Raw genomic sequence first — 18,117 nt, 5'->3', positions numbered from 1 at the left:
TATGCCAGCCAGGGATGTCTTCAGAACTCCCTTCCTCCACCCTAGTGGCTGCAACCCTCAGGCAGCCCCACCAGGACCAGTGGCTCAGACTAGGGGTGGGCAAAACAGAAGACAACTGTTGATGAGAGGTCTGCAAGGTCACCTGATCCTCTCTGGTTTCTCTTTCAGCCCCCTGTGGGGGACAGTATGTGGGTTCAGATGGAGTAGTCTTGTCTCCCAACTACCCCCAGAACTACACCAGTGGACAGATCTGCCTCTATTTTGTCACCGTGCCCAAGGACTATGGTATGGAGGTGTTGCATGTCTGTTTGTATGTTTTTGGACCTCTTCCAAGGCCTCTGGCCCTTCTGAGTTGTATCCCAATCCCACTCTCAATTGTATATACTCCCATTATGGGAATGGAAAGACAGTCTCTTATGCAGGCCACGTGGGTGCAGATGCCATGAAGTGGAAGTAGGATACACTGTAGGCACACTCCTGACACACGTGGGAGGAGGGGCCCTGGGGAGGCCAGCAGAACCAGGGGATACGGCTAGGGAGGAACTGGCCAGGACAGAGGGAAGGCAGGGACACCAGAGGCTAGCCAGCACAGCCTAAGACTCAATAGACGGGTTGCAGTTCCAGGCTGATTGGGAAGCCAGGCGAGGGTGGCCAAAGGGCAGGAAGAAGGAAGGAGTGGGACAGAGCTGAGAACCACCATGCTCCAGTGTTCCATCTGAGACTGGGAACCTGGTCCAGCAACTATGGGTAGGGCCAACAAGAAAAGCAAGGAGCAGGCCAGTGTCCCGAGACAGCAGAAAAACTTCGAGATTCCAAGAGACACAGGCAAAAAGAAGCCAGACTTGCCACCTGGCAGTGGGGACATCAAAGAGTCCTACTATCCCTGGAGGATTCAGGAAATTCTAGGCAACCAGCCTGGTTGTAGCTGGGCAATCAATCAGGTGACCCACCTGGATGCTTTCTCCCTGGATCACCTCTTCATAGGAAGAGTAACAACTATTTCTAAGCAGGACTGGTGTTGGGTGGGATAAAGGACATTGATCCATCCTGACCATCTAGGAGAGGGACGGACAGGGCAACCTGCAGAAAGCTGGCCACTGATTCCCGAGATAGACCGGCGTGGGTGTAGGGCAAGGCCTGATGTCACCAAACATTTGTGAAGCATCTCTCAGGGTCCATGCACTCTGCTACAGACATGAGCGAGACATGTTCCCTGACCTCTATAAACTCCCACTCTCATCTTGACCTACAGCTCCAGCCATCATGGACCACTCCCACCCCAGTGCCTGTACACTTAGGTGCATGGGTACACGCTCCCCAATATACTTAAGTGGCAGGAGCTTTTGACCTGCAGGCTCACCATTAGTAAAGTCCTAAAACTTGTCCAATCCAATCTGCCACACAGAGGACAATCCTCGGTAAGTGGTGTGTTTGTACTTGGATTCCTCCCGTGATAAAGAGCTGAGGCCTTTAAAAGAACCAACCTCGAGGCTGGTTAGTTTCACTGGGCCAAAAACTCAATGCAGAGAGTTCGTTGGAGGAAGGGCAGTGATCACAGGGGCTTTCCTCAGCCACCTCCTTTCTGCCAGTCACTGCCAGAAGGGCTGTGTCAGTGGCCCCACAGCAGGCACAGCTCCAATTCAGCTCTCTGCAAGACCTGCACTGGCCTCCCAGTTCTTCATCAGGTGCATCTGAGGGCAAGAACCAGGGGAGGAGAGAAAGGAGCAGGAGTCATGGGGGTTGGAGGGAGGAGCAAGAGGGAGAGCACATTTTGGAGCCCTGAAAATGGGTACTGAGTTAGGTGAACAGGATAGGAAATATTCCTGCTTTCACAGAGTGTGCATTCTAGTGAGTACCTGGCACACAGTAGGTGCTTAATAAATGCCATTTTGTCTCTTCCCTTGGCTTGGCCAGAGGGAAATGAGCTAAAGATGTTTGCCCATTCCTTAGACAGTTGCTCCTTCCCCAGGAGCAGTTGCTTAGTCACCACCCTTATTCCTCTTAACTGGGGGAGATCTTGCATCGAGGGCTGCCCTGGTCAGCTGGATTTCTGAAGAAAAAATAAAGGAAAATACAGGGTTCCTGAGATCATGAAAAATGGGAGGGGGCATTGCCAAAAGCCCTTCCATGTCCATGAGTAGCTGCCCACTGCCATCTGAGAAAGGAATAGGGTTAGCTCAGCACCACTTCCACCACCCCTGACCATTGAGTTCAGTCTTCATTGTTACCTTGACCCATGAGGGAGAATGCCAGGTGGCCCTCTCCACCTCCACACAACCCTGTGCCTGGCATCTGGCCAGTGTGCTGATCAGCCAGTAGAAAGCCTCAGCAAGCAGTTAGCCCCAGGAGCCAACAACTTCCTCCAAGGCTTCCCTGCTCCTGGCCTGCAGCCCCCACACCTCCGGTTCCTTGCCCCCAACATGGCGGCCAGTATTCCATGCTGAGGTCTCCACACCATGTCTCCTCCACAGTGGTGTTTGGACAGTTCGCCTTCTTCCACACAGCCCTCAACGACGTGGTGGAGGTGCATGATGGCCACAGCCAGCACTCCCGGCTCCTCAGCTCCCTCTCGGGCTCCCACACAGGTACCCAGGGCTAAGCTGGTGTTGGGGATGGGGGTGGGCTGAGGGCTTCATGGCCAGCTGAAGGGAAACAGGCCCTATAAGCCTGGCCACAGGTGGAACCACACAACTTTGTTTCTATCATGCGCTGGTGCTATCTCTACAATGCGACAGTCAGCTCCTAGGAGCCCAAACATGGAAGGGAGCTTCAGAAGCTACCCTCACCCAGAGCTGTGTCTACACCGCTGCCCCCAAGTGGTTAGTATTCCCCTTGGTTTATTCTTGACCCATCATGTTTCTCTAATCGTAAGCATACTGCATTTTCGATGTAGAAAACTTATAGGCAAGACAAAATTATTGTATGGGGAATTAAAATACAAGCCACCCAGAAAGAACCACTGAAAGATGGAGTGTATTTCCCCCCAGCCTTTATATATACTGAGATTTAATCTTTTGCATATTTTATTGAATAAAACAATATACATATTTTAATTGAAATGTTCATTGTGAGCATTTGTCATTATTTTCTTCTATAACAGGATTTTTAAATTATGTAAAATAGTCTATCATATAGTTACTTAAAATTTATGTAAAAAATTTATGTAATGAATTCCCTGTTATTGAACATTGAGATTGTTTCTAATTTTTCACTCTCATGAATAGTAGTAACTCTGTATTATGCATATGTCTTTAAATACATTTCTGACAATTACCTTAGATTATCTACAAGTAGAATTGTCAAGTTAAAGGGTATGTGTGATTTTTAAGGCTTTTTGTGGGACCCTAACTATATTCTTTCAAATTTAGTCAATCAGCTGTTTCAACGGAATTCTCAAAAATCCCAGATTTTGAGATATACCAAAATGTCAGACATCCCTCTAGAAAGTTCTTGCCACTTTGTTCACCACCAATGAATTAGAGGGCATGTTTTATTCTCACAAAAGCTAGCTAATTGAGGAAATAAAACATCATCAGTTTGAAAAGTGAAAATAGCATCTCGTTTCTTAATTTGCCTTTTTTTTATTACTAGTTGGGTTATCCTTTTTATAATGTAATTATTGGCCCATGCATTTTTTATCTGTGAATTTAATTGTAAATTGCTGTTGGTTTTTCTATTAGCATTTATCTTCTTATTGACTTAGGAGATCTCCATATTATTACAAGCTATACATATCACATACCATAAAAACTTCATGTCTACATTATATGCTATAAAAAGCCTTCCCTTACAGTTTGTCATTTGCCATTTAATTTTCTTCAGGGTGTGTTTTAATGTCAGACCATTTAAATTTCCCATGATATCAGATCTATCAATATTCTCTTTTACAGTTTTCTCCTTTACTTTTATGCTAATTAAGTAAATATTCTGTGTTTTCTTTTGCTTCTTTTCAGTTTGTTTTGCTTTAATACCTTTGGAATTTATTTTGATTTGTTTATTATGAAGAATCTAACCATATTCTTTCAAATTTAGTTGATCAGTTCTCCTAACAAAACTTTCAAAATGCCAGATTTACATCTATTAAATTTTTATGAAGTTAAGGATATGTTTCTAGAGTTTTTATCCATGTCTTTAAGTGTCTGTTTATTTATGTGTCAGTGCCCAAAAGTTTAATGTAAGATTATGAAAATGTTTAATATTATGATCATTTTAAACATAGGATACTATAAGTCCCCAAACTCACTTTCTTTTGAATTTTTTATTGACTGTTCTTGTTCCTTTTGCCTCCAAATAACTCCTAGAAATATCTTGTCAAGTTGAAATAATTGACATCAGAATTCCCATTGAACTTCCATTAAACTTACTGATTCATTGAGATAGAACTCACATCTTTATGACAGCCACCCCTCTTCCCTTCCAAGAACATGACATGTCTCTCCATTGATGTATCTTTCATAATCTTGGGGAAGGGGCTCTAATTTTCACTTCAGCCATATTTCTTTTCTGTTATCTTCATTCCTAAATATTTCATGGCAGCTTTGTTGTTGTTTTTGTTGCTGCTGTGAATGGGTCTTCTCTTCCTTCTGCTATATTTTCTAGCTGGGTTCTGCTACTATATTAAAAGACTGGTATTTTTGGTATAGTCATTTTGTAAAGTCAATGAGCCCTCTGTAATAATGCTAACACTGCCAACTGATTTCTCCCAGGCCCTTAAGGCAAGAAGCAATATCTTGTGCAAATAAATATGTCTCATTATTTTATCTCTTCCTTTTCAGTGTTTTTTCTTTTTTATTTTCTTCCATGGTTATTGCACTATTCAAGTATATTACCTCAATATCAATGTGGATATTCTATATTTTAGTAAAAAGCCCATTTTGTAATTATTTTAAATTCAGCAGCATAGGTTATATCATAGACTCTGATGCTGTTGGATCTCCTTTGTGTTCGCAGTTATAAACCCCTGCCTTTATGCACCAAGGGCTATATTCCTAGTGCCCCTCTTTGCCCATCATTGTGTTTTTTATTGCTTCTACTTTTCAGTTCTTCTGTGGACTTTGTTATTCTTTAATTAATTAACTTCCAGGTTTATTTCATAATGTCTCTCCTCCTGTTTTCTTCAGTTTATGCTATTCTTCTTGTGCTAACTCCTTGAACTAAGAGCTTTGTTTGTTACTTTCCCTGTGTAATGAAGAGCACATGGATAGCAGTACACTCCCCTCTAAGCATAGTTCGGGCTTCATGCTATGAGTATTGACATGTATTATTGTCTTCCTCTGTACTTTCTAGATAATCTGTCATCCTGTTTTGCTCCTTTTGCCCAAGTCATTCAAGCTTGCCTCTTCTTTTTCTCCAGGAACTTGGGTTTTGTTCTTGTTGCATTTAAACATTTGTGTTAATTTCTCGTTTTATTGCCACATGGTGAAAGAATATATCCTGAACCATTTCTGCTCTGGGGATGAAATGAGGTCCGCTCAGTAGCCAAAGACATTTTATTAAATTCCTTAAGTATCTTAGAAGAGACTGTGTTCTCTGCAGGATTGAGAAGCCACAGAGAGACTGGGAGCCCAGGCCCAGCCCTCACTGCCTGGCCCCTAATCTCAGCTCTCCCCCCTGCCAGCTAGGTGCCTGCAGGGGCCAGAGCTTGACCACTCTAGCTGCTGTTCCCTCAGTGTAAAATGCTGAGAGGAAAACCTCTGCCTCCTAGAGCTAGTGTTAGGATTAAATTAACTTTGTAATAGCCATTAGACCAATCTTACTCAATTTTATTATTCAATTCCATTCTATCAGTGGTTCTCAATGAAATGAGTTTTTGATATTAATACCCCACATATGCACACCCAGCCAGGAATGTAAGTCAGGATCTCTTGGGGTAGGATGCTTTTTCAAAATCTCTTGATTTTCAAAATAGATAGAGATATGAGTTTAGTTATAGAAATATAGACATAGACAGAGAGAGAGAGGTACATTTAGGACCTGTATATATAAATGTGGGTATAGATACAGGTACAGATACAGATGTAAAAGACCAATGGATAGAAAGAAATAGATATCATGGATGGATGGATGAATAGGTAGGTAGAGAGAACCCATAGGTATAAATATCAATATTCTCAAATCATCTGTTATTCCTTGTTCGAAGAAACACTGATGAGGTGATGGGAGTGGTGTGCCCTGGTCCCTAAGGGTATTGAGTGGGGGAAGAGAAGTGTGAGGACCACTACTCAACAATTTTCATTTTGTTTTTCTATTTGATATATCAGTGATTGAGAATGTTGTGCATTTAAAGATCCCACTACAACTATGATATTTTGTTGTCTTCTTCTGTTTCCAACCATTTTTGTATCTGTGCTCACCTAATAGATCTTTCCTCATTTTCTCTGAAAGTCCTTTTCTTTAAAGAGGTTGTTTACTTACTTATTTTACATTTGGTCTGATACCTGTCATCTGGTTTTGTTCTTTGTAGGTTTTTGTTTCTTCTGTTTTACTTTTGCTTCCTTGCTTTTTCATTCATATCTGACCCATCTCTAACTTCCAAGGTTTTTCTCATATATATTTAGACTTTCATATTAATGTTATTAATTATTTGTAAATTATGGACTTCTTCCCCAAGAACAAGTGTTTACATTTACATTTAGTTTTGTTTTCTCATTGACAATAATTATTTTGATTTAACTATATTTTCTTCATTGGCTTTATCCCTGAGTTTCTGATTTCCCTATTTCCATTCATTTATTTTTTAACAGCCTCATCACTGCAGTTCTTTCTGTCACCTTGCATGTATGAGTACGTCTTTCCTTTGATGTATCATATAAATGACAACTTGATTGTAAACCAAATTACGGGTCACAAGCTTCTTTCAAAACCGCAGCTGCTGTTCTACTTCATTCCAACAGTTAATGTCACAAAAGTGGACTCCAATCTGATTCTTTATCCTTGTAGGAAACCCATTCTTTTCTCTCTGGATGCCTTTTTATATTTTTGTGTTTTATATTTAAAATTTAAAAGCCCACTAGGATAAGTTGCAGTGGAAATCTCTTTTCATTAATTACATCTGGCACTTTGAGAACAATTTTAGTCTGAGGCTCAAGTCTTTCTTAAGCTTAGGAAAGTTATATTCTTCTGTAAACCATTTCTTCTCCTTCCATTTCTCCTGTCTTCTCTCTCTCTCTAGAATTCTTAGTATATGCATATTGGAGTTCCTTTGATCTATCTTCCATGTCACTTTTGGTTTCTATCATTATTTTCATTTCTTTATCCTTTTCCTGTGCATTCTGGAAGAATTTCCCAAATTTAATCTCCACTTCTTTGTTCAATTTCTACAGAATACAGCCACCATGTACTAGTGCTTCTCAGTTTTGCAGGCTTTATTGATCTCAGAACTTTCTTTGGCACACCTGTCCTCTCTGACTTTACAGATGCAGTATGAGATCTAATATCATGACAACCACAATTGAAAATCTTCTGAGATTTTTTTCCCTGTTCTTTTTTGTAGTTCCACATAAAAATATTTGCATTGATTTCTAGATGGTCTTCACCCTTAAAACTTTGGTAGCTTGTGTTTTGTCCAGGGATTTTACTATGTGCTTATCCATGGAGAGGGAGGTCTGTGTACATCCAGGGTTAGAAGTTGAAATGGATTTGTGAGAGATCAAAGGAGTCCTAATCCACATATCAGGCCAGAGGATGGGAGGATGGAAGATTTGAGTTTTGTTCTACTCACATCTGTTAAAGAGCCAGGGACAGTGGTGATAATAAAGAGAGGCTTTTGCTTCATGAGTTTTCTTTTTGCTTTGGCATCCAGAAATTATCTGGGGCAATGACTCCTAGCCAGGGTCAGCCATCTGGGTCACATGTAAATAGTGTGCTATATAAAATTCTCTGCTCTCTGTGGCCGGTAGCATCACATGGGCTTTCTGGAAGCACTGGTTGGACCCCAAATGTGTTTCCCAGTGGCTCCTTGGCTGGTCCCAACTCCCACCTTCACGGCAGTGGAGACTCAGCCTGGCTGTCTGCAACCTCAGCTTCCCTTCTGATGGTGGGGGTGGGGGAGTGGGCAGGGGCTATCTCAGGGATTCCTAAGGCTGTATGGGGCCACATACAGAGCAGCCGTTCCACTGCCAAGCCATAGTCCCGCAGCCATCTCAAGAGAGTGACTAAACAGGACAACACTTCACAGCTGTCAGTCCAGTTGGTATTATCTTTACTTCTGTCCATCTGTACCACATCAAGGAGAAGCTAGAACTTTATCTTCTGATATAAAGGCATCCTACACCCATGCAGATTTTCCCCAATTTGTGTGTTTTCAGTGGGTGGCAATACATCTTGCTTTGTTTGTGACAGTCCCAGCTTTCACTTGGTTGTCCCAATTAATAACACACTCATTGGCTCTCACAAGTGTCCTAGTATAAGCAATAAATTATACAATTGCTGTGGTTATCTATCATTTTACAGCATCTGGGAAAGGCCAGTTACTCTCACATATTCACATCACCCTCCTTCCCAGAAGCTTGTGTCATTTTTCTTTTTAATGTCCATTTTCCAAGTAAAACCACCAGTCAGTTTGGTAACGGCCATTCTTCCCATCCTTGTAAGTCAACATATGTCTAGAAGCTTTCTCCTTTCTGGGAAGGTCATTTAATCTTTCTGATCCTCTCTCTTGACCTATTAAATGGGTCACTGAAATTTTGTCATGCCAACCTTGCAATGAACATGGATCAAGGTAAGACCATGGATGCTAAAGCCTTCTGCAAATCTTGAACAGTAAAAATGGAAGGTTGTATTTCAGGAAAACCTGGGATATGGAAAGAAATTCTGTGGGGAGTAAGGCCAGCCCCTCCTTCCTGGCCAGGATCTTCTCTACTGGGCCGACTGATGGACTCACCGTCTTCCTCTCCTCCTCGCCCCTTATCTCGGCAGGAGAATCGCTGCCCCTGGCCACCTCCAATCAAGTTCTCATTAAGTTCAGTGCCAAAGGCCAAGTACCAGCCAGAGGTTTCCACTTTGTCTACCAAGGTATGCAGGAAGTAGCTGTGAGAGGTGTGAAGGCAATCTCAGTTCTTTAGTGACTCCTGACCAAAGGAATGGGAACTTTTGACCCTTAGTCTGGGCTGTAGTCTTAGGGTGCTGAAGGGGAGCTATTGATTTTTAAGGCAGTTCCTTGAAATTCAGTTGAATTTAGGTTCCCATTTGCCCAACAGACAATTCTTGGACCAAACTCCATGTCAAATGAGGAAGAAATCAGACATGGGAAGCTGACTCCTGCCCTCTCCCTTCCCCGTTGTCTGGCACAGTCCCATTAGCATTGGGACATTGGCTTATACCTAGGCTTTCTCCCATGGAGTTTGGTTTTCTCTGCAAAACACAGTAAAAGTGTGGGGAAAACACAGACTTGGAATCAAGGTGGATATGGCTTTGAATCCTAGCTCTGCCACTTTCTAACTGGACACCAGCCTCTCCACCCCTCAGAGCCCCAGTTTGCTCACCTATGAGATGAGGGTAAGAATGTTACCTCACTGATGAGTTAAGAGAGTTCCCAGAGTAGTTGGCACTGAGCAGGTGATCAATGTCTGTTCCCTTTCTCTCTGGTCTTGAAAAGCAAAGTCTTAAAGTGCCCTGGCTTTCATTGGCAGGCCCCAACCTCTGCTTGTCCAGAAGCATGCCTGCTTCTTTAGGGCCCATTCTAGGCATGTCTCATTCATCCCACTACCCAGGAGGAGCTGCATTCCCCTGCCACAGGGGCATGCCATATCTGGGGCCTGGGTTAAAACATACTGTGTGCCATGTGGGCGGGGTGAGGGGAGGTTCAGACTCAGGCCATGAGAGTAGATCCCTGGACAGAGTCTTAAGGCACCTGGGGAAAGAGGCCAAAGGCAGGACAAAGGGAAGAAGAAGGGCCATTCTCCCTGTAATGGGACGTGGGCCCCTGATAGTCAAAGGACATCATGGAGGAGCCACCAAACACAACTGGGTCTAAAGTCTGCCTCCTATGGTTTCCAGAAACTGTGCTGCAACTATATTTCAGTAAAATTGGCCTTGTTCTGGGAAACCCCTATCCCTGTCCTGGGAGAAAGTGCCCAGAGCCTCTCAGGGTTTCATCCAGACGGTCTCAGCTCTAGCACCGTTGTATGTCCATCCCTGGGCCAGTTTCCAGAGGGATGAGGCCTGCCCCTCAGTGCCCTTGTCCCCTGCAGCGGTACCCCGAACCAGCGCCACACAGTGCAGCTCTGTGCCGGAACCGCGCTATGGCAAGAGGCTGGGCAGTGACTTCTCCGTGGGGGCCATCGTCCGCTTCGATTGCAACTCCGGCTATGCCCTGCAGGGGTCCCCAGAAATCGAGTGCCTCCCTGTTCCCGGGGCCTTGGCCCAGTGGAATGTATCAGCGCCCACCTGTGTGGGTGAGTACCTGGACAACTGGGACTCTGGGGAGCGGGTGGCCAGGGAGACACAACAGCAGCCCCTGCTCACCAGCATAACTTAAGTAGGGTGTCCTATTCAGGCCAAATCGCTAGTCCTGGGGGTTGGGTGTAAAGACAGCAAGGGGTGGAGCTGGGGTGGCTGGGAGCTGGATGCATGAGAAGGAGGATTGTAGGGACAGGAGCCATGGAAGGAGCAGGAATGGGGGCCAGTGGGAGAAGCCAACAGTCAGCAAGAGAGGCTAGGGGGCCCTGGGAGGAGTGTTGGGGGAGGATCCCTTAGGGGACCTAAAGACAAGCTGGAGAAACCTCTAACCAGAACTGCCTCCTTCCCAGTGCCATGTGGAGGCAACCTCACGGAGCGCAGGGGCACCATCCTATCCCCTGGCTTCCCAGAACCCTACCTCAACAGCCTCAACTGTGTGTGGAAGATCATGGTCCCTGAAGGTGCTGGTATCCAGGTAGGGGCTACGGGAGGCCTCAATGTGGCAGGTGGCCCGGAAGAGACATTTCAGCCCTGTCCCTGCCCCTCAGGCCAGATGTGGAGGTGAGGTCCACAAGCAGAGAAACACAGCAGCTCAAGGCCCAGAAGCTTCGGGGGGTGTGGAGAGAGAGAGCCAGGTACCTTAGGAAAGAGAAGGGGTAGCAGCAGCTCAGGCCATCGGGGAAAGCCAGAAGAGGAAATGGGCCTGGACTGAAAGAAATACAGAGACTGAGGAAGAGTCATAGAAGGTATTTTTCTGATTGCTTGAAGGGTTCTTTTCTCAAGATGATAGGGGATAGAAAAGGGGACATTGCAGGAGAAGGAAAGCGAGCAGATGAGGCATGGAGAAGCCCCAGGCACACACCTCGGTGTCACACCTGAAGCCCAAGTTACAGGAGAATAATGGGGGCCAAACTGGTCCCCCCAGTGGTAAGAGTCAAGTGGAGAAGGCCCTGGAACTGGTTATGGCAGCAAGGCCACCAGAGAGGCAGCAAGCAGGGCCAGGAGTGGGTTCCTAGACTCTCGCTGCAGGATGTCTGATGTCATCCAGGCAGGAAGGTGGGGAACCCAAGGAACATGTGAGAGATGGGGAGGGGTCCGTTCAGACTGAAGCAGTCCCACTTCCTGAAATTCCCTTTCCCCATTATCTGCCTAACGAAATACCCCACTGTCTTATGACCCTTCATTTTACATCTGTCTTCCCCACTGGGCATATGAGGTCCTGGTGGGGGGGATAGGGACAGTATCTCATTTTTTTTAAAGATTTTATTTATTTATTTGACAGAGAGAGATCACAAGTAGGCAGAGAGGCAGGCAGAGAGAGAGAGAGAGGGAAGCAGGCTCCCTGCTGAGCAGAGAGCCCGATGCGGGACTCGATCCCAGGACCCTGAGATCATGACCTGAGCCGAAGGCAGCGGCTTAACCCACTGAGCCACCCAGGCGCCCCCAGTATCTCATTTTTATTGGAAGCACCTAGCACAATGTCAGCCCCAGAGTGGGTGCTAAGTACTGAAATTAACTACATGAATGGAGAAGAGGGGAGGGAGGGTCACAGATGGACACAGACTACCTAACCAACAGTTCAATTCCTCTGCCTTCCCAGATTCAAGTCATCAGTTTTGTCACAGAACAAAACTGGGACTCTCTGGAGGTGTTTGATGGTGCAGACAACACTGTGACCATGCTGGGGAGTTTCTCAGGTGAGGTGGGCCTTCCAGGGGCCTCAGCTCAGAGGGCAGGGGTGGACTTCATCATCGTCGTCATCATCATCATCATCATCACCATCATTATTACTGACATGTAATTCACATGCCATAAAATTCACCAATTTAAAGTGTACAGTTCACATATGTTACCTAGACTCATTTTGGCAATCGTGTTACGCTATATACAAATATTGAATCATTATGTCACACACCCAAAACTAGTATAATGTTTTATGTCAATTGTAGCTCAATAATAAAACAACAGTAATAATGCTACAATGAAAAGAGAGTGTACAATTCGGAGGTTTTTAGTATATTCACAAGATTCTAAAATTATCACTGCTCTCTAATCCCAGAACATTTGCATTACCCCAAAAAGAAACCAGGTACTCATTTGCATGCACTCCCCATCGTTCCCCCTCCCCCATCCCTTGGCAACCACAACTTGGCAACCTTCTTGCCATCTTTATAGATTTGCTTGTTCTAGAAATTTCATATAAATGGAATCCTACAATATGTGGCCTTCTGGGTCTGGCTTCTTTCACTCAGCATCATTTTTCAAGGCTCACCATGTTGTAACATGCACCAACATTTTGCCATGTGGATAGACCAGATTTCACCTACCCATCCATCAGCTGATGGACATTTGGTTGTTTCCACTTGTTGGCTCATTTTGAATAATGCTACTATCAACATTCATGGAGAAGTTTCTGTGGAACATGATTTCAATTCTCCTGGGTATATACCTAGCACTGGAATTCTAGGACATATGATAACTCTAAATTTAAACTTTTTGAGGAACTGACAAACTGTTTTCCAAAATGGCTACACAGTTTTCCATTCCAATGGCAGACTTCACTGAGTGTGGTGTGTGTTTTTGTCCTATGTCCCGGGCAATCATCCGTGTCCTTCAGACTTCAGAATTCCATGTTGCCAAGATACAAAAAAGGGTTGTGTGCACCATATATATGGTCTACACTGCCTGGAATATCCAGAGAAGTATAGCTGTTAGAATTTTTTGAAGATGGCTGGGAAGGAGACCAAATTCTTCGACTACCTTTGGAACATCCCCTCCTGCTGGCATATGGCTCTGCCACTGCTCACTTTGCACAAAGTTTGAGGTCTTGTCTCCCTCGGCCACTGAAGAAGACCCAGCACTCCTGGCTGGGGTGGGGGGTGCGGACGGGAAGTGCTAATTTGTCATGTAGCAAGTATAATAACTGGCGACCTTTGAGGATCTTGGGAGCAGAATGTCAGCAGGTAGCAAAAGCAAGAGAAGTGGGAAGGAGCTCGGGGGCTGGAGATGGTTGAGCATGAATGGTCCCTGTTTCCTTGCCGTAGGAACAACCGTGCCTGCCCTTCTGAACAGCACCTCCAACCAGCTCTACCTTCATTTCTACTCAGATATCAGCGTGTCAGCAGCCGGCTTCCACTTGGAGTACAAAAGTGAGGATCCAAAGTTTCAGCTGTGTACGGGGCTCGGGGTGGGAACTGACAGGTACTAAGGACCCACACAATGAGCAGGGGGCCCACTGGGGCTGTATATTTTCTATGCCGTGTAAACCTTACCGCAGACCTAGAGGAAGATGCTAAAGCTCAGAGAAGGTTTGTAACTCCTTACGACTGCACAGCCAGTAAGTAGTGGAGCCAGGACTCTCACCCCATTCTCTGTTACCCAGACACCTGTGCACTTCCCCAGTGTCCACTCCGGGAATGGGAAGGTAGCCCCATCATTGACTTAGGTCCTCTATGGAATCTGGGATGTAGGAAAATTCAGGTGCTCTCCTCTGCTCCTAAAACCTGTCCTCTCCAAGCCTGGCTTCTATGATGCAACCGTCTTTGAAGTTCTTGTCCTCATGAGAAACTTCACTCCTCTTGCACCAGATTTCTCACTCCATTCTCAGAACCTTCCATCTTGGCTTCCAGTATCTCGAAGTAGTCACAATGAAAAACTCTTAGAAAAATAAGGCTGTGGATGTGCCTGGTGGGGCAACAAAGACAGAGGTTACTGGGAAGACTGTTTTCATCCAGGGACAGCCTGCCATTCCCTTCCCCTCTGGGTAGAGGAAAGAATAGGTAGGCAGAATTTGTGACGATGTGGAGGGAACTAGAGGGTGTTATGCTTAGCGAAATAAGTCAATCAGAGAAAGACAACTATCATATGATCTCCCTGATATGAGGAAGTGGAGATGCAACGTTGGGGGTTTGAGGGGTAGGAAAAGAATAAATGAAACAAGATGGGATCAGGAGGGAGACAAACCATAAGAGACTCTTAATGTCACAAAACAAACTGAAGGGGGCCGGGGGGAGGGGGATAGGGAGAGGGTGATGGGGCTATGGACATAGGGGAGGGTATGTGCTATGGCAAGTTCTGTGAAGTGTGTAAACCTGGCTATTCACAGACCTGTACCCCTGGGGCTAATAATACATTATATGTTTATTTTAAAAATTTAAAAATTAATTTAAAAAAGAATAGGTAGGCAGAGCATCTGTTATTCATTCATCCAACAAATAGTTATTGAGTGTTTATAATATGCCAGGTGCTGTGTTGGGGGTTGGTAGGACTGGGTGAGATCAAGATGATTAAGTCCCCTCCAAGTCAATTAAAGAGAGGCAGACACTGGGACAGAGAAGCACATTACAGGATTCCAAGTGCTCTCATGGATGTCCCCAGATGGTAGAGCAGTAGTTCAAAGAAGAGCATGGTCACTTCTCCCTGGGACAGGTGGAGAGGTCAATGTCGTGAAGAAACACTGAGTGTCCACAATGTGGCAAGCCTGTGCTAGATGCCCACAGAACAAAGATAAATAAGACATGGTTCCTGCCCTCACACACACGAAGTCCAGGGAGATAGGGGGACAAGAGAGCAATAATTTTCGTGCAACTGAAGCAGCTAAGGAAGTACAGAAGAGGGGAACTAAACCTGGCCAGGTGAGACCTTACAGAAGCGGATACCTGAGCTAGGTTGGAATGAGAAGTGAGAATACAGGAAGGCAGAGTTGGCTTGACCATCTTGGACAGCATGGGCCTTCCAGATGAGAGCCCCAGTTGGTGCCAGAGGCCTGATAAGGTCAGCATTGGATGTTCTACAGATGCTCCGCTGGTCTCTAAGCACATGATCTTTATCCAGATGGTTAGGAGACGATTGGTGGGATCCTGGGATGCTTGCGGCCTGAAAGAACTGAAGTGTGCACTTGGCAGGAAAGACCTGGGACATCTTGAAGCAAAGACCCTGAGGGCCAGAGGATAGGACAGGGACCTCTGACACCTTCCCCCTGCAGACCTCAAAGTCTTCACTCTCCTAGTAAAGTGAAGTATGCTGGGTTTCTTGAATAGTTCACATTTTTCCTTTTACCCTATTGCTCTGTTCTAGCCAATTTTGTTTTCTTATCCAGTATTTTCATTGGAGTCCTTAAATGTTCCCTCAAATATTTTCTTTTCTTTCCTCTTCCAAAGATACACTTCCTTCCTAAATATCTTTTCATTCTGCTGTCTCATTCCCAGAAAAAAATTCACCTCTCCTCAGTTTGTTGTTGTTGTTGTTCAAGGGAACTGGTAGTTTTCTTTGTAGCTGATGTTTATCAAGCACTGTCCTCTTACAGCAGAAAGGGCTGAGGGAACACAGAAGCGACTGAAATTCATAGGAGCCAAAACCATTTTTGCTTTGTTAAGCTACTATTCTCTTAATATTTGATAGTCTACGAAGAGGATGCAGAGGGGAAGAATTAACTGTAGAGGCAAATGGTTTTGAAGGGTACTGAAAAGTCATAGCTACTGCTATGACTCACTTAATGTTGATTTAATTGAAATGGAAATGGAACAATATGCTTTTGAAAGCAATAAATTGCATATGATAAAAAATAATTCCTCCATTGTTGTATGCATGGCTTAAATAAAGTCAGGCTGTGCACTGTAGGAGAAATTAGAATGGACTTTTCTCTGTCTCCTTCTTTCTCTCTTGGATTTCACTGTTCTCCTCATTCCATTTTTTTTTCTCCTACCACAGTCTTCTGTTTTTGCTTTCCCTTTGTTTCTCTCTGCCTCTCCTTATTCTATCACTGCCAAGTGGTTAAGTAGGTTTCAGTCACTAAGCTGTGGTCAGCGCACTAAATACCGAGTTGAGTTGTGTTGCATTTTACTTAGAGTGCCAGGAGGAGTGGGGAGAAAGAGACAAGATGACAGCCAAGATGTAGTTCTTCAAATTCAGTTTGATGATTATTTTAATCCTGTCTTTGGGGTCTTTTGCCCAGCTGGACATAGGCCGAAACAGCCTTCATTTTCAAGAATCATGTTCACTTCTTAAAAGCACATGCAGGGGGTTAAGCGGCTGACTCTTGATTTTGGCTCAGGTCATAATCTCAGCGTCTTGAGATTGAGCCCTGCCTCGGGCTCCATGCTGAGTATGGAGCCTGCTTCAGATTCTCTCTCTCCCTCTACCCCTCCCTGCCCCCACTTGCATGTGCATTCTCTCTCTCTCTCTCTCTCTTTAAAACACAAAAAACAAAAAAGGCACATGTAGGACAGGAATTACCTGGGAAGGGCACAGAGGAACTTTCTGGAGTTAGCAATTTTCTGTAGTTTTGATAGGGGTTGGAGTTATACAGATTCAGGCATTTGTCAAAACTCAGCAAATGTACGCATAAGATGTATGTATTTTGTTACAATTTTGTTATATGTGAATTTTCCTCTGAAGGAAAAAAGCACATGTAGTTACCTGAAGTGCATGTCGACTGTCAGCTCTGAATGTGGAACAAGGACATATCACCAGCTCCACAAGGAGATGGGGCTGGTGTTGTCCTAGGCTGGCCAGCCCTTCCCATCCCTTTTCTGCTACATACATGTGGCTTCCCCGGGGAGCCTGTATCTCCCAAGGGATCTGGGATCTACTAGGAGAGCTATCAGAAGGTATCCACCAGGAATCAACCAGGAGGGCTGAGGATGCCCGCTCCCAAACTCTCTGAGCTGTGCAGGTGCCTAGGATCAGACCAAACCATAAAGTCTGTCCGCTCTCATTCCTGGAAAACGGCACCGCCAGTCTCATGACTCAGTACACAGAGATCTCTTTAGTGCATCTTATCTCATCTAAGTTGGTGCACCTTAAGTGCCCACAGCTGCAGAAGGACCACTGTGGGGCACATCCCACAGTCAGGAGATGCTCCACTTCCGCTTGCTGTGAGTTTCCACCAACAGGGAATTCAAAGCTGGATAAGGATGATTTCAGGGAGGGACGTGGGAAGAGCAGGGTTGGGTCACCTATGAGTTAATGTGGCCTGTGAGTCTGGCCTCTACCTGGACCAACCTGGAGTTAGACTGGGCTTGGTGTGAATCCCAGCTCTGTGGCTTGCTAAGGACATGTCTCTGGGCCTCTTGGCCTGCATCCTCAGCTGTGAGACAGGATGCAAAGACTTCCTTCAAGGGGATAAGATAACATATGGGCCCCTTTTGCCCCAGCCTTGCTGGTGGGAAGTCTCAGTAAGTGCTCCTCCAGTGATGATGGTGGGTGGGCAGGGAGGAGGAAGACTCCAATGAGGAAGATTAGGATGGATGTCCTAGCATAGACGGTGTACAATGCTGGGTATAGAATAAGGAGCAAATAAATACAGATTAACTTTGAAACTCAAGAAAGGATCATGAAGGAGTGTTTGAGAGTCCTTAGAAGTGATCTTGGAAAGTGATTGGGCCAAGATCATGACAGTCCTAGAATGTCCAGTGAGAGGATGAGATTCTGAATAACACTTGATGGGGACCCACTTTGGACTGCTGAGGAAGGCTGTCCATGATTCAAGGAGAGAGATTCAGAAATGTCAGTTGCCTCTGAGCACAGGATGGCCCTAGGGCAGGGAAAGAGAGGGAGGTGGTAAGGGGTCTGGCAGTAAGGACCAGAGTTGACCATGGGGGGCTAGGCATGATGAACCCCCAGTAATACTCCCAGAAAAGAACTGGCCTCACTTAAAAACAGAACAGGAGAAATAAGGCAGCAGAGAGTCTCACCCACTGGCAAATTTTTTTCTGGACA

The 18,117-nt window shown here is 45.1% G+C and overlaps 1 protein-coding gene across 1 annotated transcript in view; it reads left to right on the top strand.

Annotated features, from left to right (window-relative positions):
* The window catches only part of CSMD2 (CUB and Sushi multiple domains 2), a 593,647-nt gene that overhangs the window by 470,462 nt on the left and 105,068 nt on the right, over window positions 1–18,117 (top strand). The window contains exons 31-37 of the mRNA XM_032877161.1: window positions 169–285; window positions 2,472–2,585; window positions 8,917–9,012; window positions 10,191–10,394; window positions 10,749–10,873; window positions 11,999–12,095; window positions 13,443–13,547. Of these exons, the coding sequence (XP_032733052.1) occupies window positions 169–285; window positions 2,472–2,585; window positions 8,917–9,012; window positions 10,191–10,394; window positions 10,749–10,873; window positions 11,999–12,095; window positions 13,443–13,547 (858 nt within the window). The remainder of the gene's footprint in view (window positions 1–168; window positions 286–2,471; window positions 2,586–8,916; window positions 9,013–10,190; window positions 10,395–10,748; window positions 10,874–11,998; window positions 12,096–13,442; window positions 13,548–18,117) is intronic.

The sequence above is a fragment of the Lontra canadensis genome, unplaced genomic scaffold (assembly GCF_010015895.1).
Source record: "Lontra canadensis isolate GAN:19392208 unplaced genomic scaffold, GSC_riverotter_1.0 scaffold60, whole genome shotgun sequence".
Lineage (NCBI taxonomy): Eukaryota > Metazoa > Chordata > Mammalia > Carnivora > Mustelidae > Lontra > Lontra canadensis.
Note: the sequence above shows the minus strand (reverse complement) of the source record. Positions and strands in the feature narration are given on the sequence as shown.